The following is a 26305-nucleotide window of genomic DNA, read 5'->3' as shown; positions in this document are numbered from 1 at the left end:
ATGCAGTACGGGAGTCTGGGGAACTGAGGAAGAAGCTGATTGCTATTCAAACAGAGTACCAAGAAGCACATGGCACATATACACATTGTTTACACTGAGACAATGCAATATATAGACATCTGTGGATCGATGGCACGTAAAGTGGTTATCAACCTATATCTGAGCAAATCCAGTTTGTCTATTGCGTATGTCTTTTTTTCTCTTTGTCCATGTACAGAGTTGTGTGAGTCCAGATTTGACAGCCCGCATACAGTATCTCCTTGAGCAAGGACACCCTTGAAGAAGCAATATCTCCTCACAGTTGGACTGACCTACAAGAGACGCAGGGGTGCTTTAGGAGGGTGGCAGCTTCAGTGTGTCTGTGTGTATATATGTGTGTGTGTGTGCAGGTGGCAGTGACACAAGGATAACAATAGAAACACGGTATTGTGGAGAGTAATTCAATCCATCTTCACAGTGCTACCTCATAAAAACACAAAAAATGATGTGAGGGACATAACATGGCTGGCTGGCTGTAGAGTCATTCTTCAATTCAAACAAATATGTTTTGTTTGATCATTCTTTTCTTTTTTTTACTGTAGGAAGTAAGTAGCTTAATAACATACAATACAATTCAATGGCTTTCAATTAGTCTGGCTTGAATGAACCCACTGGAATCTCCAGATATAGCTTTTGAGAACTGAGGTATGGTGCTGAGAGGCAGTGTTTGTTAGTAGTAACTAGTTACATGTCATTTAATTACAAAATAAATGTACTAATCTTTAGTACATTTCTGGGCAACACGACTCAGCAAAGCAGTTGGGACAAATCTGGGTGCCACACCATCACCATCGAGAGTAGGATGTCTTACAAGGAGCAATCTCTACACCCAGACAGGTTCCCTTCACTTGGCAGTATGCGCTCAAAATTTGAATCTTGTTTTTGATAGGTGCTCTTATTTGAATTTGCACCACCTCTGGTCTGCCAATAAAATCCAGTACAGTCGAGTTTGCTGTTCCTTCAACCAGCTGACGCCAAGTCGGTTGGTGTTGTTGTCAGACAACAAAGCCTTTCAGCACAGGAAATTCAAAAATATTTTCCCTCTGAGATCAGAAAATGACTGTAAGATTACTGTAGAGTATAAAGCGTGTTTACCAGCTGTGAAAAAAGATGTCAAGATTAGAATAATCTATGTTTTAAGGACTTTTAAGCTTGAGTACCCAACAATCAAATAGAATAGGTTATATTACCTAAATTAAACAATCAAAATGGTCACATTAATTATTTGATATTTAACAGGGTAACTTGTTATCTGTAACCTATTACATTTCAAAAGTACCCATTACCGTTAAGAGGGATGAGTGTTATACAGTCAGTGCTGGAAATGGTCAAACTTCACCATGAAAAACCTTCTTTGAAAGTTTGATAATTTATTATAAAAGAAGTAGTCCTAATGGAAAAAGTTGGAGTGGACATCTGTAGAATATCCAGAGTACCCAGGACATTTGACATTTGCAAAGTTTTTTAAATGTCACTCTTCAACTCTGGTGACTGTGGAGGCCATTGGAGTACAGTGAACTCATTGCCATGTTCAAGAAACCAGTGTGAGATGATGTGAGCTTTGTGACATGGTGCGTTATCCTGCTGGAAGTAGCCATCAGAAGATGGGTACACTGCGGTCATAAAGGGATGGACACGGTCAGCAACAATACTCAGGTAGGCTGTGGTGTTTAAACCATGCTCAGTTGGTACTAAGGGGCCCAAAGTGTGCCAAGAAAATCTCCCCCACACCATTACACCACCACCAGAAGCCTGAACCGTTGATACAAGGCAGGATGGATCCATGCTTTCATGTTGTTTACTCCAAATTATGACCCTACCATCTGAATGTTGCAGCAGAAATCCAGACTCATCAGACCAGGCAACGTTTTTCCAATCTTCTATTGTCCAGTTTTGGTGAGCCTGCGTGAACTGTAGCTTCAGTTTCCTGTTGTTAGCTGACAGGAGTGGCACCTGGTGTGGTCTTCTACTGCTGCAGCCCATCTGCTTCAAGGTTCGATGTGTTGGTTCAGAGATGATCTTCTACATACGGGTGTACCTAATAAAGTGGCTGGTGAGTGTATTTTCCATTAAAACTTTACATGTTAAACACACTGATTAAAGTATTTAAAATTTGGTTTCATACAACAACGCATAATAACAGTTAATAATAACTTGATGTGAGCATCAAAAAGCCTTAATACCTGTAGTACTCTGGAATCAAAGTGCATCTCACACAAACCCAACACTAATCCTCACAATATTATTTGTTTTTCCACAGAGATGTTCCCCTCCTCGGCTCACCCTAACCGACCTCTTTAACTTGTGAGAGGGATCAAGATTATAGGCTTGTTTTTCATTTCCTTGCCAATGGCAGTAAAAAAAAGTACAGCATTTTCACAACAAGTCCTCTTTTTAATCATTGTTATACTTTGCTACTAATCAAATAGAGGGCAGACTGGCTGCATTTTAGTGCAGAAAACTTAAACTACATTGTTCCATATATAAATGAAAAATATTCTCCTCCTCCTCCTCCTCAGAAGAGGGGGTGATAAAACACAAGAGTCAACTACTTCCTCCTGCTTGTTCCTGGCGAGCTCTCCCATTACTTACCAAGCAATAAAACACTTAGGACTGCAATGCCACAGACATGTACAACACACTTAAGAAGTCCTGAGAGCATCAGCGCACAGAATATAACCACATACACAAATGCAAAGGGGTGGACATACATTTCTTGCATGAAATTTCCATGAGTGGGAGATGTGCAAGTGGGAGAAATTACAGTGTCCATTAGGAAAGCATTTCAAAACACTTACATGCGTGGCTAACCTCTCATCCATTATTTCCTCTTTATCTTTTCCTTGAATTCATTCCCACAGCTGACAATAAAAGGCTGAATAATTTAATAATAAAAGAAAAGCTGGAAACTGTTTCAGGCTTCATCTTTAGTATAGATGCTGATGTAAAACTCATTTTAATAGCACAACAGAAAACAGCATTGCCTTTATTTCCCCAACTGCACCACTTCCTGGTATCAAAAGATAGACTGAACTACAGAGGAAGCTCTAACCTGAGACCCTGAGCAACAGGGATGTGGTTTTTATTTTTCTGATAGCACTGTAGTAAACAGCACATTTCAAACTGAGCTCAAATTGTACTGTTAAGTCACTGGTACATAACGTATAAGTAAAAATGCAGGCAACTGAAGACAATGAAGTGATGGCAAACGTATCACCCAAACCAAGAGCGACCGCATTATCCCTCTCGACGCTATCTGCTATCCCATTATCGGCTCTGAGTGTCATGTTCACCTGCTGTGAAAACCAATCCACACCCGCCGTTTCTGCTGTTTGGCCATTATCAACTTCTTGTATTTTGACAAGCTGTGATGAAGCAGAATCTAGTCCTGGGCTCCGCTGACAACTGGCAGCTTCCACACACTGTGAAATCTGTGTGCTACTGCCAAACCACAGTGACCTGCAAGACCAATTATAGGACTTTGATGACAAGACACAACAGCAGAGCCACGTGAATAAATCTATTCAGCTTGTAAGAAACACGCACACTCTAAACACAGTTTCTCTCACACAAATCAAATACAAAGACCTTTCAAAATGCTCTGCTTGTCTCTGTTTTGGCCTGTTATCCACTGTAGCACTATCAAACCCTCCAAAATGGAGCTTTTTTGAAAATGCTCTCCACTGTGAATAATACTGCTGGCCACATGTAAAGGGGGAAAGTGGAAATTAAAAAGTATAATATGATTTCATAACACATGGCATGTACTTCTACACAGTTGCATCTCTAGCCTGTTAACCAAAACAGGTTTTGTTATTGAGCAGCAGCAGGCCAGAAATAATTAGGCTGAATGAGCCGGTAGCATTCATCAAATCACTATTGAATCACTGTTTAATACTCATAAGCCTGTTTCCTCTGTGCAGTACGGTATGGTTCAGTTCAGTTCTGTAGACTTGCTTCCACTGTGAAAAGTTGTGGATGGTACCAATGGAACCGTTACGTACCTTTCCCATTTTTGGTCCCCCCTCTGTTGGGGTACCTAGCACACAGATCTGGTACTAAAAGGTGGAGGTACAGGTTATTTAACAGGTTGGCCATGTGCCGTGGGTGCTCCGCAGAGAGGGAGACCTCCGTGTTTGAGACGGGAGCAGGCGGCGGGAGGTCCGAGGCTTCTAGCAGGAGGAGAGGGAGAAATATAACAAAATAAGATAAAATAGGAAAAACCTGTCTCCCTCTGTATTTTATTTTCAGCGTTTAATCAAGGCGGAGGCGGGCGGCGGGAGGTCCGAGGCTTCCAGCGAGGGGAGAGGTAGAAACAAACAGCCAGTGTGTGTGTGTGCTCTGTTCAGGTGTAGTCACGTAAATAACAGTCCCCAAGCAATAAACAGGACAGACAATAGGATTTTATTTATTTTTACACTACATTTTCACTGAAAGCTGACCGAATCCGACCCCAGCCCGAATACGATTTATACATTTTTGACCGAACCCGGCCCAATCCGTTGGGTAGGCCTACCGTCAGGACCCGTTGGGCTTGGATCGGGTAGCCACACTCTAGTGTGTGTATGTGTCCCCTATCTATAGGGGCCTATCTGAATTTCTGTCTTTGAGAGATATTATTTTGTAATATAACTGAATTTTCTATCCATACATATAAACTTTAAATATATAAAAATTATAAGGCATCTTTGAGTATCATTTAAGTAGGCTATCTCGTGGCCAGGTCGAGTGTCCTCTGTTTTGGAAATCAAAATATGGTCACCCTAAAATACAGCAAGTGTTGGACGGAGCAGTGAGTGACAACAATCCCACCCACATGAGAGTACTTGTTTTCAGTGGAAATGCTAGGGTCTAGGTACCATGTCTGAAGGGTACTTTCGGTTCCAAAGGTACCATACTGAAACTGTTTGGTGGAAATAGGGCTTTACAGTCGTCTGACAAAGAAAACAGACAGGTATGTCAATGACAACAGCTGTGTTACCTAATCACTTACATTGAAACACAAAATATGTCATCACAGAGAAAATGAAAGGCAACCAATTCTCCCAGCTGAGACCAAATGGAGCAACTAGCCATGTTTGTCATGGCTTTAATTTACTAGTCTTTACTAGACTTTGGGGGAAAAACAATCAAGATTCAGACATGAACAGGTCAGGGATAAACGTCTATGAATCCAAAAGATGAAAAAGGCACTTCTCATAAACAGATTGTTTCCTTGATCCTTTTTTCTAGGTGATTTTAGTCTATACAGTGCAAACAGGAAGTGCTAGTAGTCAAAGCTGCATGACTTTTTATAACGTGGATATGCTGACATGTACACAAATATACTGCAGGACAAAAACAATGTAGGTTAGTAGTTTTAAGAGTGCTACTCGAACATTCAAAGAAGCTTGTCCTCAATAATTTTTAAGCTTTGTCATGTAGTGCAGGATGAAGTTTAACTGATGATGCCCAGGTATTATTTTCACCTATACAGTTACAGTATGTATGACCCTACCTGCCTGGCATTTTGGATGACTTGACAGTGGACAGGAAGATGACAAACTAATGGACACTATTTAAAATACATGCAAAATGATAGCTTATTAAATTTTTGTCATTTCTTTCTTTACTTTTTTTCCCCTCAAACAAACTTCAGATCAACTTTATATCATCTGTGCCTTCTCCCATTTCATGCACCACCTCCAATTTATGTATTTATTCACGATCATGCAATATGGCACCATGCGCTATTATGGCACATTTTCTTCTCATTTATTATAGCAGACTGCTCATACCAACTTTATTTTAATCTGGGCCTCCTTCCATCACAAATTCCAGTTTTTAATAAAGAAACTGGCCACACCGCCTTTATTCAGACTCAGTTCAGACTTATTTTTTCTTTTTGGAGTAAATCCTAACACAAAATTAAAATAGATTTTTAGGTTTTTGATTTTTTTTTCTGTCAAATAAACAAAATAAACACACACACATTTGCTCTGTGTTACACCCCTGTTGCTAGACCCTGGAGTATCGACATTGTTTTCTTGTCTGACAACAAACACTAAACCAAATACACGTACCTGCACACACACTCACACACTTAAGGCACGCACACATGATTTCGACCTCTGTTAGGTCACTGCGGGTGGATGAGCCGAAATGAAGCAATCTCATTCTACTCACACTTTATGGGATATCATACTGAGTGTGTCAGTCTGAACATGTTACCTTGATTAACAATCTAAAAATAGCTCCCACACAATGATGAGTGTTATCCTCCCCACACAACACAGAGCAGTTGCTTACCAACAGGAGGCAGGAGTGGCAGAGTGTCTAGATGTGCTGAAAGCAACATGCCTTGGAGTTTATGAAAAGTGGATAATTTTAGCTAAACTCATCAGTAGTTATTGCTAAGGTTGAAAACACTAAAAACACAGATGACCCTTTATTCACGTTCTAATCCTTGACTCTTTCTACATTCCTCTGCCCTTGACCTTCTCTGATCTCTCCAAACAGCACGTCCTTTTCTTTAAACTAATTGATTCATTCATAAGTGGTCTTTGTGAACTAAAGAGTGGAATCACACACCTATAATGACACAAAGCCATACTCCACTTTCCAGTTTTCATCCTTGGAGATATGTGCGCACAACAAACTGTGAGTGTCAGAGAATGTACCATTATTAATACATAAATAAGCACCTGACCCAGAGCCATATCAGCTCTATGACTGAAAGATACTCCAGTCAGTACTTCCTCAAAGCCAAATAGTTGTCTGTGAAAATATAACACTGATCAACACTGTAGGTTATGCTGTCTAAATAGACCCTGAGCATTTGGTTTGAGGCATTTAGTCATTTCAGGGCTGTGTTTTTGTTCAGGTCTTTATGTCTTTCTATGTTTTAGGAGCAGATTCATAAAGTCCCAGGATAGGAGCAAATTGTTTTCTCAAGTTTGAGCATTTTTAACTGGTATGGACTAGGGATGTAACGATTACCGATATTACGGTAAATCTCGGTTAATTTTTACACGGTAAGAATGACCGTTTATGTTTAAATTAATTGCATTATCTCGGTGGATTATCAGGATATGTAATAACAGCCTCATTCAAGTCTTGCGATGCAGGCACTGCGCGAATGCGTAGCATGTGTAAACACAAAGAATGAAAACATGGCGGAAGGTGGTGATGGCGGCACTCAGGACATTTTCTCCCCCAACTAAACGCACAAAGTCTGAGGTCTGGGCGTACTTTGGGTTTCTGAAGAATGCCGAGGGACAGCTGGTGGAGGACAACTATCCTGTGTGCAGAACATGCAGAAAAAAAGTTGCTGCGAAGGGTAGCAATACTACAAATCTGCTGGCTCATCTCCGTGACCATCATCCACAGCTTTACAGCCAATGCAAGTTATGCCATACAAACGTCAGTTATTGTGCGAGGGACTTCGGTTTTACTAAGATTATCATAATGTGTAACTCTCGACGTATACGGGACATTTGAGCCATATCTGTCCTCCGAAATGGCAACTAGGTTTCCCGTTTTCGTTTTAGACACTTAGGAGCTAATACTAGCTGAGTAGCTAATAGCTGTGTGAGCAGCTATGTTGCGAAGTGTTTCAAAACGAAACAGAGCTGTAAACACTGAGCGGAGCCGACAGAATATAAACCGACGTAACGTAACACTAATTGAGATCAACTATGATTGAATCACTATGATTATGGTTATTGTATGGCGAGCTAGAATTCAATATAGACGGCCAGTTATGCTTTCTCGACATAAGCTCAAGGAAACAACATAAAACCGAGAGCCTTAATGGAGGCTCTCGGTTTTATGAGGTTAATTAAATTCACTGCTCACAGTCTTGACCTAACACACACACACACACACACACACACACACACACACACGAGAACATGCACTCCTTTTCTCATACAGGCACTCCTCTCACTCACATGCACACTTCTAATGTGTGAATTATTCTGTGTAATGATGACCATTGCCCTTGGGGTTTTTTTGGTTTCTCCTGCACATTTGTGATATCTATTCTATATATTGTATGTTTTTTGTTCTACTCTTGCATTGTTTTGTTTTATATATATTTTTCCTCTTGTGCTAATAAATAAATAAATAATATATAAATTGTTTACATATTTTGCTGACTGTTAAAATGCACCAGACAAATAAGCTTTGCTCCTGTAATGTGTTTACGTATTTTGTTCATTTAAAATTAATTTTTCTGTTGCTGTGCCAATCCCTTGCCCCTTTAATGTGAAAGTTTCATTTTAATATAAGATTTTGGCTGTTAACATTTCAGTATGATAAGGAAGTTACAAGATTTAGTGAAGTTATTTCAATGTATCTATTTTTGGACATTTTACAGCGCTTAAAAAAAATATCGCAATATTATCGTTTACCGTGATAATTTGGTCACTATAATCGAGATATCAAATTTTCCATATCGTTACATACCTAGTACGGACCAAGCAGCAACCTCTGGGGCTGAAAAATTAAGCCAATGAGGAGGTGCCAAACACTGCAGTTCCTTGAATGGCCATTTGAGGGTGGCTCCAGAAGTGAGTCAATCCCCATAGACTCCAATGTTAAGATGCCCAACTTTACAGCAAAAATAAACATGTTCACAGCCTGGTTAAAAGTGGTTTTGGCCTTTATAGTTAATTTCAACATTTATGACACCCAAACAGTAAGTGAATTTTTATATTACTCATCAATTTGTATTTTATTAAGGCTTAAAGTTAAGCATTTTTAAGGGTGGGGGAGTTTGAGTGACAGGCAGGTTACAAGGCATCGCTACAGTCTATAAGTCAGATCCACCTCTTGCTCCTCCACAACTCTACCCTCTTGTCCAAATATGGTCTTTTCTAGCTTCCAAAAATCAAGAAGGCGACGGCCAAAATGCTGAATTTGCAACCCTGTCTCACTCCAAAGTCACTGAAATCTGGCACTTGGGTAGTGACTTGCTCAGTCAGACAGCCGTTCTTTAATGTCAGCATGATATGCCACCGGGCACCGTTAAAACTATAAGGGGGAAGCGCGGCGGGACAAGAATGAAAACAAGGTGGCCAGAGTCCAAGTGGAGCTGGCAGGAGGGGTGGTGGAAGGGGCCAGCAAACACTGACTTTCACCTGGGAAAGCGGTGTAAGCATTCCAAGAGATTATAAAGCCAAAACCTGGTTTTTATTTTTCCAAAACCCAACCACATGCTTTTGCGGCCAAAACCTAACCTTGTGCGTTTGTTGTTGAAGGAAAATAACATCACGTAGTGCTTTTATTTTGAAAGAGCCTGTATGTAAATGATGCATTTCCTGTGAAAATAGAAGTGTATTTTGAAAGACGACAATGCATGTAACAGGCAGAACTTGACACAGTGTTATAGAAAGTCACAACCAACACACTCAGGGTACCTTTCACATCGTATCTGGACGTGGAAAGTCCATGACCAAATGTCGATGTGTGACGAGGTCGGAGTGAGGATATGTTGGAACTCCAGGCTTTAAAACAGGAGTCCACAAAGCAAAGGGTGACATCAAGGTAGCTACGGCCATTATTTTATGATAGCTATGGTACAGATACATATTTGCATCTTTTTGTGCCATCCCTGATAGTTTGCCCTTATTTAACTTTGTTATGCTCGGTCTTCCATGAGCGAATAATGGCTAATGGCTCTACACATGGTAATTAGCTGGTTCACACTGAAGGTCATCACCTACATTTAGGTTAAATTCAGCGAGTGTGACTGGTATTTGTTTCACAATAGCAACTAAGCCCAAACTTTGAGCTGGTGAGTATAAGCACACAACAGCACACAAACAAATATACCAGTGGGGCTAGTGAGCTGAGAGAGGCCTCCCAAAATGGAGGGCCAGCCGATTAACCCACTTTGATTTGTAACTCTGTCTAATCCCCCTGCAGCAGCAGGGCCCCGGCCTTGTGTCATTACCAAACAGGCAAAGGGAATGCATAACTGAGAGAGAGAGAGAGACCAGGGAGTGAAAAGGGAAACAGAGGGATGAGCGAATGTAGCAGAGGAGAGTAACATCAGCTCAACACAGGACAGGTGTGGAAATTATTGCCCTGCAATACGTGAGCGGCACAATGGCAATATGCTGTTAATTCCCCACACTCTGCCCACTGACAAGAAAACAAGATGCTGCTGTTTAACAGTTAGACCTACAGCTGCAGGGAACGGGCTGTCGTCTGATGGCTAAACATCCACCCCATCATTCACTGTCACAGGCAACAGTGAATCAGATGCCTAACTAGTGAGCTTGTTTAACCTGGGGAAATCGATTACACGCCTTCCTTCCCCTGACATTTAGAGCCGTGTTATTAATTGTACAATAAGCAATGTCTGTGACATTAATAACGACTTAAGCAGTGCATCTCTGTTGTTTCGTGACAGTGTGTGTGCATATGTGTGTGTAAACTGTCATTGGTGTATGTCACTTCATTTGTTAAATGTTAGATATTGTGCCCAAAAGATGTCATTTGAGTCGTATTACAAGAGTCAAAACAGCAGGAATGTGGTGTCCAGATGATCCTGATCAAACACGTTATGAATAACTTCACATACAACAAAATGTTTCTGCAGGGTTCTTATCAGGGATTAATGCAGTCTGTTTTAAACATTTTAAAAAGCTTGTTTTGCAAAACCCAACTGAGGAAGCGCTTTTTTCTATATCAAACCTGATTATTCAGTTACATAATTGTTTTGTCCTTCTGGTGATTAAACAGTTTCCTGATAAACCACTCCAAGTTTTCTGAACTTTAGTATTACTGTTTCAAATTTGGATTATCATTAAAATCATGCTTGATTGCTGTGCTTTGAAAAACTTATGGTTAATACTGCCCAGCATCAACCAAAGTTTGCAGCAGTCTCCCAGACGCAGGTGCAGCATACAGCATACAGCATACAGCATGAGTCTGTTCTGTTCCCTTATTTACAGAGTGGGCGTGCAGCAGGCAAACCCAGTGATGCTGCCGGTCCCCTGTCCTCATCTACAGTGACCCAGTTGCTTAGTTGCACAAATAAAAAAAACAAAACAACAACAACAAGCAAACATGAAATTCTATTAGGAGCTGCACCTCGTCAAAATACATCAAAACCCATATGACTGGACTGTAGGAAGCCAGGCAGGAGTCATGTCACAAACCAATCGCAGCCGACAGATATCTTACCCTTCTTCCCGAAAAAAACAGTCTGTGATAAATACAGAATAGTTGATCTTTTTAGTGCAGGACTACCCAGAGCTTTGCATCTGTCCCAGAGACAATAGGCCAACACATTTGTACACAGCACATGGAAGAAGAACGCCGTGCTCTTGAAAGCTGGCACAAAAAATGCACAAGAGTAGCACCCAACACCCAACCTCGCGTTTTCCAGGTGGGTAAAGACATGGCATCTGTACGACCCCTAATTTCCAGGGCTGGTACCTGTGGTTATTCCACAGGCTAGTTAATAACATGTCGGGCAGGAAATCCAAAGTGTGGGATCATTTTGAGAAGGTGAAGGACGAACCCAAGGTGATATGTAAACTCATCTTCATTGGTCGACTACAAACATGATGTATCATCTGAAACATGTCAGTAGCTACATGCCCATTAGCCCACAGCGTCATTAACAGGCGGCTCGCTCAGTGTGTGACGTGCACTTGGAGATAAAATATAGGCCTATATTAATGAAGGTTCATTAGTACGGTTCAAACTTAACTTTTTGGCTTACTAGCCAAGTGGCTAGTAAGCTATAAAAATCTACTGGCCAGAAATTTTTTTCACTATCCAAAAATCATAAATAGCATTTTGGTATATTTTCAATGTGTTATTACTAATACACTCGAGCAATTCTCAAATGGGAACGCTTACATTGGTTAACTGGCCTCTTTCTTGCTGTAGGCTCTTAAAATTCCCTTGCTCCGTGTTTCCAACTGTTGCAGCCAGTAAGCACAGACACGCAGTGTGCCGGTGGATCTTATCAGCCTTTAAAGGGCGTGAAAATGGCGGACCGCAGATCTCCAACTACAAGCTCACGTTCTAGCTCCCACTTTGCGGCATGTTGTGGGCTTGAAGATCTGTTGTACGACACCGGCGCTCAACCAATGACATCACATACACACAGCCAGGGGCAGGAGAAACAACAACAGTAGTTTGGCTCTATTTTTTTCACTTGCCAGAGTGGCTGGTTAGGTGACTTCATTTACTGGCCAAAGGGTTCAAATTAGTCGCCTCTGGCGACTGGCGACTGCTAATTTTGATCCCTGTTCATTAGTACGGTTTTGTATTTCTCTGTAATGTAGCACAGTGTTAACAATATTACTGATACTATTCTTTCTCACACCTTCAACTCAAACCGTTGTGTTGCCCTGCCCAAACAAAAATAGTGCTGCTAAATTTCTCTGTGATTTTCAATATAAAAGGTGGTGAAATGACTTCCGTGTGTATCAGCAGATAATACTGATAACAATTGCAATTTTGGTCACAATAATCTTGATGAGCAATTTTCATACCATTCTCCACATTGTCATTGTGTCCATGCAGTTACTTTCACAGGAACCCAGCAGCTCTGTGGGGCTATATTTAGGCAAAGTGGTGCTTTAAATGAAATGACAAATAACACCCTATAGATAGTGTTTACCATCTTCACCATGTGAGTAATGTGTGTTGTATGTTAACTCTTGCTAATAGGACTAAACACAAAGTTCAACTGAGACCCACTGTCCTTCGTTCTGCAGGTATTTCATCGCACACCAAAGTATAAAACACTCTGAAAATTTGATCTGATGATGAAGATAGATAGAAAGTGAGAGGATCAATAAAGTTATCAGAATTCATCCTGAGGGGACATGAACACTCATTATATTTCCAAACAATCCATCCAGTAGCTGTGGAGATATTTCACTCATAACCGAAGTCGCTGAATACAAAATAATTCAAGTCAGAGGATCACAAATAAATACCTGTAGGTAGACAGACGAAAAGTTGAGGAGGCAAAGCAAACAATGAGCACAATCCTCGGAAATACAACAATGAAAAAGAGATTGTGGCGAGGCTGCAAACTGTGCTGGAACATGGAGGAAAAGTACATTTAAAGAGTATTCACAGAATGAAAACCCAGAGTTTGGGCAACTGCAGACACCTGTTGTACAGACTACTGATGAGATTTAAAGAGATATCCGCAGTGAGAACAGAAATAATGGCTGCCTAACGCTTCAGTCACCATTTTCTCAGACATCTTTGTACACACAGCTTATGAGATTTTGACTGCACAAAAACCTAAGGTAATCTTGTCATAGCGACAGCTGCTCCGTCTACCTCTCCTCCTTCCTCCGCCTCTACTTCCTCTCTCTATTCCCTATTTTATGAATTCTAACCTCTTTCAGATGCGCCGTTCCTCACCTGCCCACCAACTGTTGCTCTTGAACCGGTCCTGTTAGGCACCTAACTCATTCACCTGCTCCACCTCATCTGTTGTTGGCTGCAGTATATATAAAGGATATCTCTGCCAGATCGTCTATGTTGTCTTGTTGCCTTACTGCTCTGTTTTCTCTGTCTGTACCTGTTTATATATGGCCATCTGCCTGCCTTTTTATTTACCGCCTATAACCCTCAGTATTTTGGATTTGTTTGCCATATCTGATTGACGTTGTTTCCAACTGTTAGCCTGCCTTTTGAGCAAACAAATATTTAATACATCCAGAATGTGTAATCCATGATTTGTGATCTGGTGTTTAAATTATTTAGTAGTAGTTGTACGCTGATTATATTTGCAGCCCAATTCCAAGAAGATATTCTTCGCATTGTACATTTCTGCAAACCATGAATACATTACATTTGTATTTTTCATACGTAGCATCACATATAGATCAACGTTTCTTAAGCAATGTATAGTATTTGAGCTGATTTTGTCACTGCGAGGTGGAGGTGATGGTGGATGGCAAATGGCATGGCACTTAGGCGAGATGGCTGCAAAGCTACAGACTGCTGCAGAGCACTGTTCAAGACCAACAGCACTGGTTGTTTTTTGGCAACCTTTTCCTGCATTTCCCAGCGGTGTTTGTGGAACAGAACCCAGGTGTTTTTCACGAACAGATGGTGCCATTTCCCAGCTTGTTTGAGCCACCTAACCTGGGTGTCTTTCCAACACATTCTCACTTCAATCTTGTCACATATCGACGTTTGGTCTCATGGATATTCCATGTCCAGATACGATGTGAAAGGTACCCTGGGTGTGTTGGTTGTTGAGGTTCTGGGACATCATGTAAAGTTCTGCCTGCTAAATGCATTGTCTTCCGTTTTCACAGGAAATTTAACATCTACATACAGTCTCTTTCAAAATAAAGACACTACATCAGTGCAACAACCCAAATTGACTTTTTTTTCCCTCCAACAATTAACACACATGGTTGGGTCTAGGCAACAAAAACATGTAGTTAGGTTAAGGCAACAAATGCACATAGTTAGCTTTAGGAAAAAAGAACAGGGTTTGGCTTTACAATCTTACAGGATGCGAACACCGCTCTCCCAGGTGAAGGTTAGGTTCACTGCCTTAAATTTGTTCTTGGCCTGCCGCGTTTCTCCCTGACAATTATAATGGCGACCAGCCATGTATCATACTGACATCAAAGGACGGCTTTTTTCACCAGTGTCTGACGCCACAAGTCACTGCCCAAGCTCTGGATTTTGACGACTTTGGAGTGAGACCTGGTTGGTTTTTCACCAACTGGTTCCTGCTTTTCCAGTAGTTTCTGTGCCACCAAACGTGGAGGTTTAATCCGAAACATGATCTTTTTCTAACAATAACTGTGTTTTTTTAACCTAAACCTAACCACACTTTCAGTACAGTGTTATTAAGAAACATAAAGTTTAACTGTATCCACTACAAAATGATGCACCAATATAATGTACTCATAGTTTGCAGGAACATGCAGTGCATGAGGACAATTGTTTTGGTGCTACTTAAGTATCACTGTTTGCATTAGAAACAAATGTGAATGCTAGTTATTCGTAAATCTGTGCTAATCATTATTATTGCAGAGAAATATGCAAATGTTTATTGCCATTTATCTTCAAAGACAAGGCTAGTGTTAATCAATAGGTTTGGTTTTGGTTTAATACAGTGTGTTTTCCAAGTGAATATTTGCAGGTCAGTGTGTGTATGGTCGACTCAAAACTGCCATACTTATATTCAATGAAGAAACATGTCAGCCAGAGTGTTTCATGTATATATGTTTTAATGGTTTTTGACCAGCAGCGGAGGTCTTAAGCTCAAAGCATTAAGCTCATATTGATAAAGCCTCCTACGTTATTGCTCCAGGATATGAACTATACACAATATTACCAACAGGCAGCTTTCAGTCCTGCAGAGACTTTGCTTTGATAACAAACCTTTTTAAAGTGAGTCTGACTCACAGCCTGAAAATTCATAATGACATTATATTCTTGTACCTCATTCTTGTAAATTCACATTTTTAAATGCTGAACTCACATTCAAGTCACCAGGAAAGTGATAAAGTGCTGTGACGTACACACAACAAAATGCCAAGTCTTTTGGCTGCGCCCACGCTCAGAGCAATGAATGCTGTTACCTGAACTTATCAGCATTCCGGTGGCGGAGACAGGTGCTCACACTGATCTAATGTGTAAGGTACGGTTCCTCTCATATGAGGGGGAGCTTTAAAATGCCACTTTGTTGCTGCTTTTACATATATTTACCCTAGATTCCTCTTGCTTGTTTCTCATCCTCCATTTTGAAAAAACCTCCTCTTGTTTCCTTCCTTACATTAGCATCATGATCCTCACCATCATCACAGCCACCACCTTCATCATCATTTACATTGAGTTAATTGGCTCTGCTAATGAACAAACACCTACCCATATGTTATGTATTGTCACTGGTGGCATAAAAATCCTATTTTCAGTATACAAACAACCCACTTAGTGTCTGTCCTTTTACTGCATTCAAGTGGCACACAGTGTAATCTAAATGGATTACTAAAACTCTGTAGGGAGGCACATGTATCTAAACCTACCCGCATGAATAATGCAAGTTGGAGCATGGGTTGTTTCAGCACTCCACTCACACAATTCATCCACTCCTCCTTCGCTCCCTCCAACATCCCTTGTGACTTTACTCTGCACAAGCTCGCTGTATTTTCTGTATTTATATGTAATGTATACAGCTCCTGTGTATGTTGTGTGTTTCTTTTTCTTTTTATGAATCTGTTGATAAGTGTAGCAGGTTGTTGCTAATCTCTTTAGGTGGGTAAAAGGAAGCCAGGTGGAAAAGGCATTGCTTGATGAAAGGGCTGTAAAAGTGAAACAAAAAATTACACAGTAAGTGGGCTGAATATATTTTGCCACCTCAGGGGTGCCACGCATCAATGCCTGATAAATAAAGAACTAAAATAGACAGGCAGAAATATAAATGTTCCCTACAAATGCTAAGTGGACATAATAAACCATCACCTCGATAACTGTTTTCAGACTTGATATTTGTATTACTGACCTCCATGGCAGCAGGAGTTAGAAATACTGCACTGGTTATATCCATGCATTGGACAGTAGGGAGGGAGCATTTGATTACTTTACAATTAGAAAAAACATTCAGGTTACGACCTTAACCTACTAAATATACTTCTGTATGACATTCATGGTAGAATCACCAAATCATGGGGAAGGTCTTTAAGGGTGCTTTCACACCTGCCCTGTTTGGTTCAGTTCAGTCAAACTCAAGTTTGTTTGCCCTCTAAGTGCGGTTTGTTTGGGCAGGTGTGAACACAGCAATCTCACTTGGGTGTGCACCAATACAACTAGACCCAGACCTTCTTGAAGAGGTGGTCTCAGTCCGGTTACAAATGAACTCTGGTGCGGTTTGTTTGTGGTGAGAACGTGTAACGACCTTGATCCGAACCAACTGCAGTCACATGACACATTGTTTGGGTTAAACATGAGCATGTTACAGTCCTGAAGGATTATTAATGTGCACCTCCTCCTGTACTGCCTTAATATGCACATTCAGCACATCCAATGCATCAAAACATTGTTTTCTAGTTGAAGCCGCGCCTCGTTTTAAAACTGTATGGTTTGACTAAAATGAACAATGACAGCAATATAGTCCACGATGAGCAGCGCTAAAATCAGCCCGCGTAGCTGTCCCTCCACTGTGACATTAGAAAGTGTCACATTTATCTTGTAAGTGTACTCTTCTTCAACATTTGGTTTACTTCCTGGATTTTTCCCACATGGAAATTCTGACCAATCAAGAGCAGCGTTCTCACACAAGGCATTTGATCTGGTCCACTTGTAAATGCTGCCGTGAGAACACGAACCAACTCTAGGCAATTATACAACTTTATAACAAAATTAGTCCCTGATCTGGACCAAAGCAAGACAACTCTAGGTCTGAAAGCACCCTTAATCTCCAAAAATGTGCTTCTATTCACATGACCTATTCAGTATACACAGCAAAACTTGCTAGATATCGGCAGATCACTGACATATTCAGGCTGTTCTCATTCACTGCTTGTACTTACAGCTATAGGAAGAAATGTGATCACATGACATGCGCTGCACACTATCTTCCACCATGACAGGAGCAAAGGAGGAAGTCAGGTGATGTAGTATAAAGGGCAGCAAAGTCCATTTAGGGGATGCAGTTGGGGTGGTGGATGTGTCAAACAAACATAGGACTTTGACCAAGGAGACCTTGGTCAAAGTCCTATGTGAAACTAAGACTTGCTGTGAAACTCATTTTAAGATATCAAATGAACCATGTGCATAACTTTTTGTAACGTCACTATTTCCAAAGCATTCAGGGCGGACTAATTCAGCATAGAAGAATTCTACATGTTGTGTCTTTAAGTAGTCTGCTTAAAGGCACAGTATGTAAGATTTAGGGGGATTTCATGGCATCAGGCAGTGAGGATTGCAGACCAGCTGAAACTTCTCCCAGTTAGAATTCCTTTCTTCATTGTTCAGGAAGTTTTTACAGGAAGCTTAATTATCTGCAGGGGTCTCTTCCTCCCCTGAACAAACTAACATGGTGATTTAAACCAGTAAAAACACTGAATTCCGCCATTTGACATTAAATAATCAGTGTTTTTCCGATATTCTTGTCATGGAGGGGCTGCTAATTAGAGTGGCCAGCGCAAAAACATAAACACATGGAAATGCAGGAATGCAAAAGGCCCTATCTAGAGCCAGTGTTTGACTTGTCCATATAGAAACATGACACTGCAACATAGGGGCTGCTTGTAATAATAAACTTACAGAGAACTATCACCCAACTTTGCACTTTCCCTCAGCTAAACAGGGGATTTTAGCATCTTTCAGCTAGTTGTTTTGGTTTTATGGTCGAACTTTACTATGTTGACTATCCTGTTTCCAGCAGAAGCATGGAGAAAAAGCTTTGACAAACCCACTGGATACCATCAACTCAGCACCGCACTGCAAACAGGCACAGTTAGCGGCTCACTGGTGAACACAGGGGAGAATTTAGCATCTTAAAAGGATTTAGGACTTGATTAATTCCAAAACAAGCTAAACAAGTGAATAAGCCAGCTGTTTTTTGACCACATCAACACTGGTAGGTGATGATAGGTTGTGTTTTCCAGTTGTTCTGCTGCCCACATGTGGCCAAAAATAAATAAGCTCATACTGCTTTACGTTTAAAAGTTTCAGCATATGGTAAAAGTGCTCATGCTTGCATCCAGTGCCTCTGAGGTTGTGCGATTGTTCTTGTGTAACTCTTAATAATGAGTAACCCCTACTGTTTTACATCTTTGTGACAGCAGAGTTAGTACAGTGATTCTTCCAAGCTGACACTGCTAACAGGACATTTATGGTTTATAAGTCATCTCATCTTAAAAATTGTTGTTCAATTGTCTTCTTAATATTTGAATTTTCTATTGTTTTCTTCCCTTGTAACTTTAATTTTCCACATGCATATATTAAATATGCAATATGCATTAGTGCACCGCGCCATAAGTCATCTGCTATCCTTCAATGTTTCTCAAAAACTATTCAAGCCAATTTTTAATGAAATTGTTTTGGAGCAGGACCTCGGAGATGAGTTGAGGTTGTCTTTTAAGTCAGAGCGATGTATCATCTAACCGGAGCAGTGAAAATAAATCAATACTGTTAGCATTAGAGCCATGGCTTGCTTCATACACTTTGCTCACTCCAGCTCTCTCCATTACAACACCAAGTCAAATCCTTGCTGAACCCTGGTTGGGTTTGTCTCTGCTCTGTCTCTGTTACGTAATTTTGAACAGCTACTTTCCTGGAGGCTATGTTAACACTCCAGTTTACGATGAAGCACGACCACAGAATAGCAAGGGATTAGGATTTGAGAATGTGTGTATGTACATGAGAGACAGAGAGAGAATGTACATCCTCACTAGAGACTTTCTAAGTGTATAAGTATGTCCACGTCCGCCCTATATGTTAGCTGGCTTAATATAGACTGTGGATAAGAGAGGAGACACTGCAAGAGTCTCTTCAAAGGACCTCAGTAACTAAAACTTTTAATGTAGCAGTTATGAGTGCTGTAATTACCCTTTACAGCCAACTTGAGAGTTTGATTGGTATGATTAACTGTTCCATATTTCCAAAGCAAACTGTATTCTTGTGCTCATGTTTTGTTTGCGGCTTCTATTTGTGCTTCATAATACCCAAACCAACCATCTCCAGCTCTGTGGATTACAATAATATCTTAAACTCTACAAAATGCTTTATCACCCGTGATTACATCTGGGGACGAAGGTCAATCCCCATTTGCTCATTAGCTTGTTATGAGTTTTAAATATAGTGTGGAGATCGTTTTAATGGTTTGACAGCTCATTTCACAATAGGACAGAAAGTTGGAGTGTATTTATTTCTCCCCACAATTGGGATGCGTTTCAGCCTGTGAATCTTCACACATTGCCTCTACGCTCTCATTAGTTACTATGCAACCATCATGGAGCAGGAGTTTGGAGATAATTTGAATACTGACAAAGACTGCAGTCATCAACCCTTGTGCATAATTTTGGTGAAACACAGCCAGAAAAAAGTGTGTGCGCTGTAACTAAAGTGACACTCGTGTCTCTGTATCCTTTTAAAAATGTAAAATTACATTGAGTTCATCATCTTTACAGATTAATTACATCATTAGTATCATTAAGATTACAATGAGCTGAATAAGATGAGCTTTTCCTCACCATTGCCATTATAAACTGGGCGATAAATGTTTAAATCTGCGCCTTGAAAATCTATTTAAATCATATTGACTTATCATTTTGGCTGTCTACTGCTCATCAATTTACAATTCTACCCACATCAGCAAAGGACTATTGGAGGCTGCTGTGAAATAGATCCAGACACAAGTACAGATGCAAAGTTAACATCATTTTAAAGCTTTCAGGTCCGGATGAGATGTTACGTAATACCGCATAAGTGCTTCCCCAATCTTCCTTCCTTTTATTATCAAATAGCAGGGAATGATCCCCTGCCTTTCAGCCAACATCCATTACAGTGTAACCATGTGTATGATATATAGTATAAGCCTAGTTTTCAGTGCAATCTTGATGCATTTATAGCAGACATCCCATCAGAGACATCTTCTACTGAGAGGTGGAAATAACTGGGTACAAAAATGGGGGGCTCTGAATTTCGCAGTCCTTCTCCAGCAATCAATAAGCTCCTCTTGACCTTTATGTGCATCAATAATGGTATTTCTGCCTTTTGGAGGAGGATAAGAACTTTAGTTCATCCTCAGACAGGAGTATTTCTTCCCCTGTGAAAACTGTTGGCTTAGGATTCAAGTGCTCAGGAGCTCAACCAAAAGCAAATATTGAGACTTAAATGGTAGTGGAAGAAAGTGCACAAAAGAGAATTGCTTGGAGGGAAAAAAAGAGAAAGAAATCAACTTATTTCTCTCGATGCCTACTGTATGTATTCTTCGTTCTTCTTTTGACCGGTGCTTGAATCAAAGCTCGCCGTGCCACTTGCCTCGGGTCAAATGTCTAACATGACATTGGTATTCAGTGTGTATGTCCCTCTCTGTATGTCCACCTCTGAGTCATGCAGAATGAACCCTCAGCAGCACTAGGTACATGACCTTCTCTCCAACACCAGCACCGCTCCTGGCTCTCCACATGGTAACGTGTTAATGTCAGAGCTCTCGCTCCTATCTATCTCTGTCTCTCTCTCTCTCTCTCTCTGTCACATACATACAGAGGTGAAAAATTTGACTCCTAGGTCTTACACGATCATATCCTATCCCTTTTCTCCCTCGAAGGCCTCTCTGACCCTGACACCCAGGAACCAGTGACCTTTCGTGGGTATGTAATGAATGCTTCAGCCTCCTCGTTCCGTGTCTGGCTCCAGGCCTAACTGACATGTAATGTAGTTTTCTACATGGTATACCACTCAGTAAAGCCAGCTGTTCAGGCCAGTCATTAGTATTATGGACAGGAGGAAGAAAATTTTCCAAATTGGGCCACTCATCGACTCCCACTCTCACATTAGTTGGTAACATAGGTTGCTTAGGGTCGTCTAATTTCTAGTTTGCTTAGCTTTTCACTTTTGCCCCCTCCTTTTTCTAGAGGCTGTCTTGGGCGGCTGTGGCTCAGAGGTAGAGCAGTTCGTCCACCGATCCGAAGTATCCTTGAGCAAGATACTGAACCCCAAATTGCTCCTGATGGCTGTTCAATAACTGAGTAGCGGGTGGCACCTTGTATGGTAGCCTCGGCCACCGGTGTGCGAATGGGTGAATGTGACTCGTAGTGTAGAAAGCGCTTTGAGTGGTCAGATGATTAGAAAGGCGCTAAACAAGTGCAGTCCATTTAACATTTAACCAAGAAAAGGCAGGATGGTTTTTTTGGATGAGGCCCTCAACATTTTAAGTCCAGGTTGTGAATTTGGACATCAGGACTGCTTACGTGACAAATTCTGGAGAGGACTCCATGTCCTCTGGGCGACTCACGCTTGAAGGCTTGCAGACTTAGTTTGGTGACTCATCTAAAGTGAGCTAGAGGCCTGTATTGTTTCTAAATGGGTTTTCTGCTCTGTGACATTGGTAACAAAGTGCTAAAACAGATGGTTTAAGACAAACCTCTTTGCACTTCCTTATTTTAATGGCTCCGCTGGAAATATCAAATATATACACTATGATACCCCAAGTTCATGCCTCTTCTTTTAATGCGAGGCCTTCAACAGAGAGCAGTAGTGGGTGATGGAAGATATATTGTTAATACACACACCAAAGCATGGGTGTCCTGCTCTGCTGTAATGGCTAATAGGACACTGTTGGATACATCCCTCAGTGACATCTCTCCATTATCCTCAACCCTGTTTCTCATCTGCTCTCTAAAGAAAGTACACAGGGTGGTTCTATCCACGCACCAAAATAAGTGGCAGACAGAGAGCCAGATGGGGGAGAGGAAATGGAAGAAAGGAAAGTGCTTCTACACCAGCTGCTATCCTGAAAAGTGGTTACATTTATAGGAAGGGGAGCAGATCAAAGATGCTGAAACCATTACGCACACATGTGGCCTCTTCTTTTCATGAGACTCCAATGGGTCAGGTGGTAATGACTCCCCTTTCACATTAGAGGGTGTTTAGTGGGCCAAAGCTGACAAAGGAATGGGATGATCAAAGATGCTGTGTGGCACTAGCTTTGTGTGTTTTTTTTTGTTTGGCCATGTGTGTGGGTGTGTGTGGATAAGCCCCGGCCCTGACGCACTTCTGGGTGGGAATAATGAAGCTGGGATACGCTCTGCTTTTTTTTCTGAAAGTTGCAGACCAGAGGAGATGAAAGCAGTGGAGGAAATAGCAAACAAAGCACAACAAACTTTGGCTCATGTTGTAGGACATGTACTACTATATACCATGTTCTTGCAACACCATTGTGCCCTCTTCCCTTGCTCTCTCTCTCTATTTCACTCTGATTCATGCCATTTAGAAACAACCAATACCCCAACTATCAACATGTAAGTATTGCCTGGCACAACTGTGGGGCCATTTAACATGACAAAACTATCTTGCTGCACAATAGTAACATCTTACATAATACTAATAGTATCTGATTCCTGCTGATACATCCCATGTCCAAACTCTACTTGCAGGTACTCTTTAACATACATGCACAAACATAAGGGTAGCTTTCAAGCTCTCGCATCGTCACACAGGGAAAACATGGCTTTAATTAAGAATTCCAGGCCTCCATATAGAGGGTCCTGTAGCCCTGCATTGTGTATGTAAGCGCCTGTGTGTGTGTGTGTGTGTGGATGTATTTGCCCACGGTTGGTCTTCTGGGTAAATACATGCAAATAGACACAGCATCATCTGTTTCCTCATCTCATCTCTGCACATCAACATAGTCAACAGGAGCACAAAGATAACAACATGAGCAACAGCCTTTGGGGCGCTGCTGCCAAAAATATTCCGGCATGTAATCATTCCCTAACATCACAACATGACTCACATCGCAGCTAGCACCGCCAAAACAACGGCAACAGCAGGGCACATCTGGGTAAAGTTGCGCATGGGAATAGTAGAAGTCACAAGAAGACACAATGTCACAGAAAGATGGTAATAGGCCAATAAAAATCTCATGCATATTACCATAAATATCAATTTTTTGCTCACCTTGTCAACTGTATCACAAGTGTCAACAGTGACCTTCCATGGTGATAAAATGCAGCCTTAGGTTTTTCCTGTAAACTGAGGTGCAGTTCTCACATCTCATCACTAGGAGGTGCACTTGTATGAAGCAAAACTTAATCTCCACTCCTCATATCCACAGCTCTTAAGTTCCTCCACTGTCACTATGTCTACTTAACCCTTATAAACCAGCAATAACAGACAATCTAACACATTCCTGAAGCATCATAAATGCCAGTGTGAAATATTGCCAGGGTGGAGACAGACATGGGCTCATACAATAACTTCCTATAAGAAAGTGCTGATTGGATTGAACTCTGATTTCTCCCAAAATATTGATGTGAAGTTAGTGATGCCTGGCTGTGTGCCTGCTCAGCAGGCAATAAGGCAGCAATCAGCTTAAGAGACGAAAACAATTCGACCATCTATGTTTGTCAATCAATCTCCAAACCCCCAGAGAGATTGAATTCATGCCACCAACCAACCCCCAAACAAAACCATCATTGCCTTTGAGTCCTCAAACCCACAAGTCGATGCGAGTGATCGAGGGGGAAGACACATCTACACAAAGCAGCTTTAAGAGGGGGGGTTTCCCCGGTGGTTTGGGAAGGTATTCCCCCTGGTAGGTTTCTCCTCAGCAGGGGATCATTAGTCCGGAGTGGTCACCCATTGTCAAAGTAGAGGTGATAATGGCCTACTTACCATATTGACTTCTGATACCATGTCTATGCTGGCTATGTCTATATTCATCCCCACTCCAACCGGAGGACCTATAGGACAGATCAAAACAACGGTAAGCAACAAACATACTGTACATCAGGTGCAGCCTGTATGAGTCACTGACATATTGTACCGGAGATGCTTGATAAATATGTGCGTGATGAAAACACAGATTAACACTTGTGAATTTAGCTGTTGTCAGCCGGATAACAGTTTACAGTGGTTATTTTTGGGATTAGATGCGCTGAGCTGCGGTTCAAAGTGCTGGTAATTCCCCTAAAAGTTGTTGACATGAAACCACCTAGCCCTAAACATGTCTCCGTCGCAGTGAACACCTGGATAAGACCATGGATATAAACACAAATGGGCACCTATTTGTTTAAAATGCCAACAGACGTGCACTGGGACTTCAGCCACCTTTTTTTTTTACTATAGTAATTGATGATTTAAATAAACGTGCTGGTGTATTGTGTTGTCCACATTCATGTCCAGCCACATCTCTCATGTGTTCTCACATTATATCGCCACTCTGGGTTGTTTTGACAAATTATACCTCGGCTGTATCCTGTAACATGTCCCAGGCTGTGGCAGAAGCCGATAAGAAATGTGTCTCTTACTTTCCGAAATTGCAGAGATAATGGAGTCATCGGTGATTATTGAAACACTGTACTATTATACGGGCTGACAAGGCGCAAACTCGGACAGAGTTGGTGATAATACGAGTTCATTTACCTCCGAAATCTGGCCTCAATCGTATATCATAACCTTTCAACAGCCTATCCACCGTTTCTTTAACCAAAGACATATTGCTAGGGTCATTGACACCGGCACTATGGAAGAGAAAGGAGAGAAAAGAGGTGCACAGCAGATTTAAATACGAGACATTCTTGGACCTTAAAGTGTCCAAGTATTTTCCATGCCGTCTGTAACACAGTCACACTTAGAAAAAAATGAGTGGAGCATCCTCCGACCCTCTCACACTTACCTTTGGGCGCACACCGCGGTCACTACGAGAGGGAACAACCAGACGCAAAAGCACCTCATTCTTCTTATTCTCAGCACTGCCATACTTATGTTGTGTGTATTTTTCTTTTAGTGAAGACAGACGAGGTCCAACTTATTCTTGCCAGTGCAGTAATTCCAATGCCGGGCGCATGCGTATTCCCGACCACAACATCAAGAAGAAGCAGCGCTGCTGCTGCTGATGGTAGTGGCAGATGTAGTACCCAAAGCCACGGAGGAAAAAATTTAAAGGAGAACCAAGTTACACAGGGGCACACGGGGGTCTCCCTGGTTTTCGGTGTGACTATCACGGTGACCGTGGCGAGGGAAGTTGGTGGTTCGATTCCACGGGGAAGAGGTGGAGGATGTGGGTGGGGTTGTCTCTCTCCGTTTGCGCTTTAGACAGCCGTCAGCCGACTCATCGAGCTGTCCCTGAGCAAGGCACTTAACCCCGCTGCTCCGGCAGAGCTGCTCGGGGGATCCCAGCGGAAGTCTGGACAAGACAGCTCTTAGTGTAAATGTATGTAACTCAATGAGCGTGAAGCAGAGCAGAGGAGGAGGGAGCATTCAACTTTCACTGTATGAATCAGTGCGTTTTCAGGCTGACCACCTACCCAAACTTTCACTATAAAGCGTAATGCATGTGTGAGACAGCAATGAGACCGATTATTAGACTGTTATATCTGCATGTGTTTATGCAAAACACTGATATGGCTGAGTGACATCAGCCTCCTTGTATGGGTGTGAACTTGCACGTGAGGCAGATGAACAAGGGAGATGAAACTGTTCTTGTAACTTTTATGAGTACTGTCAGGCGGCTCCCACGGGAGAGCTGAGGGAGCACATCACATTCACCGTTTGTTCACTCCTTCCAAAAAAAGTAAAGCAGACAAAAAAAACTTGGTGA

General features: G+C 41.5%; 1 protein-coding gene across 2 annotated transcripts in view; it reads right to left on the bottom strand.

Annotated features, from left to right (window-relative positions):
- gabrb2b (gamma-aminobutyric acid type A receptor subunit beta2b) overlaps positions 1-25771 on the bottom strand; it is an 84439-nt gene extending 58668 nt beyond the window's left edge. The window contains exons 1-3 of one of the 2 annotated variants that reach the window (XM_033651631.2): positions 25382-25771; positions 25129-25226; positions 24379-24446 (exon numbers count right to left, since the gene is read on the bottom strand). In XM_033651631.2, the coding sequence (XP_033507522.1) occupies positions 24379-24446; positions 25129-25226; positions 25382-25464 (249 nt within the window). In that variant the 5' untranslated portion in view covers positions 25465-25771. The remainder of the gene's footprint in view (positions 1-24378; positions 24447-25128; positions 25227-25381) is intronic. The other variant, XM_078172567.1, reaches the window with a different exon arrangement.
- Positions 25772-26305: the final 534 nt, after the last annotated feature.

The sequence above is a fragment of the Epinephelus lanceolatus genome, chromosome 11, assembly GCF_041903045.1.
Source record: "Epinephelus lanceolatus isolate andai-2023 chromosome 11, ASM4190304v1, whole genome shotgun sequence".
NCBI lineage: Eukaryota > Metazoa > Chordata > Actinopteri > Perciformes > Serranidae > Epinephelus > Epinephelus lanceolatus.
Note: the sequence above shows the minus strand (reverse complement) of the source record. Positions and strands in the feature narration are given on the sequence as shown.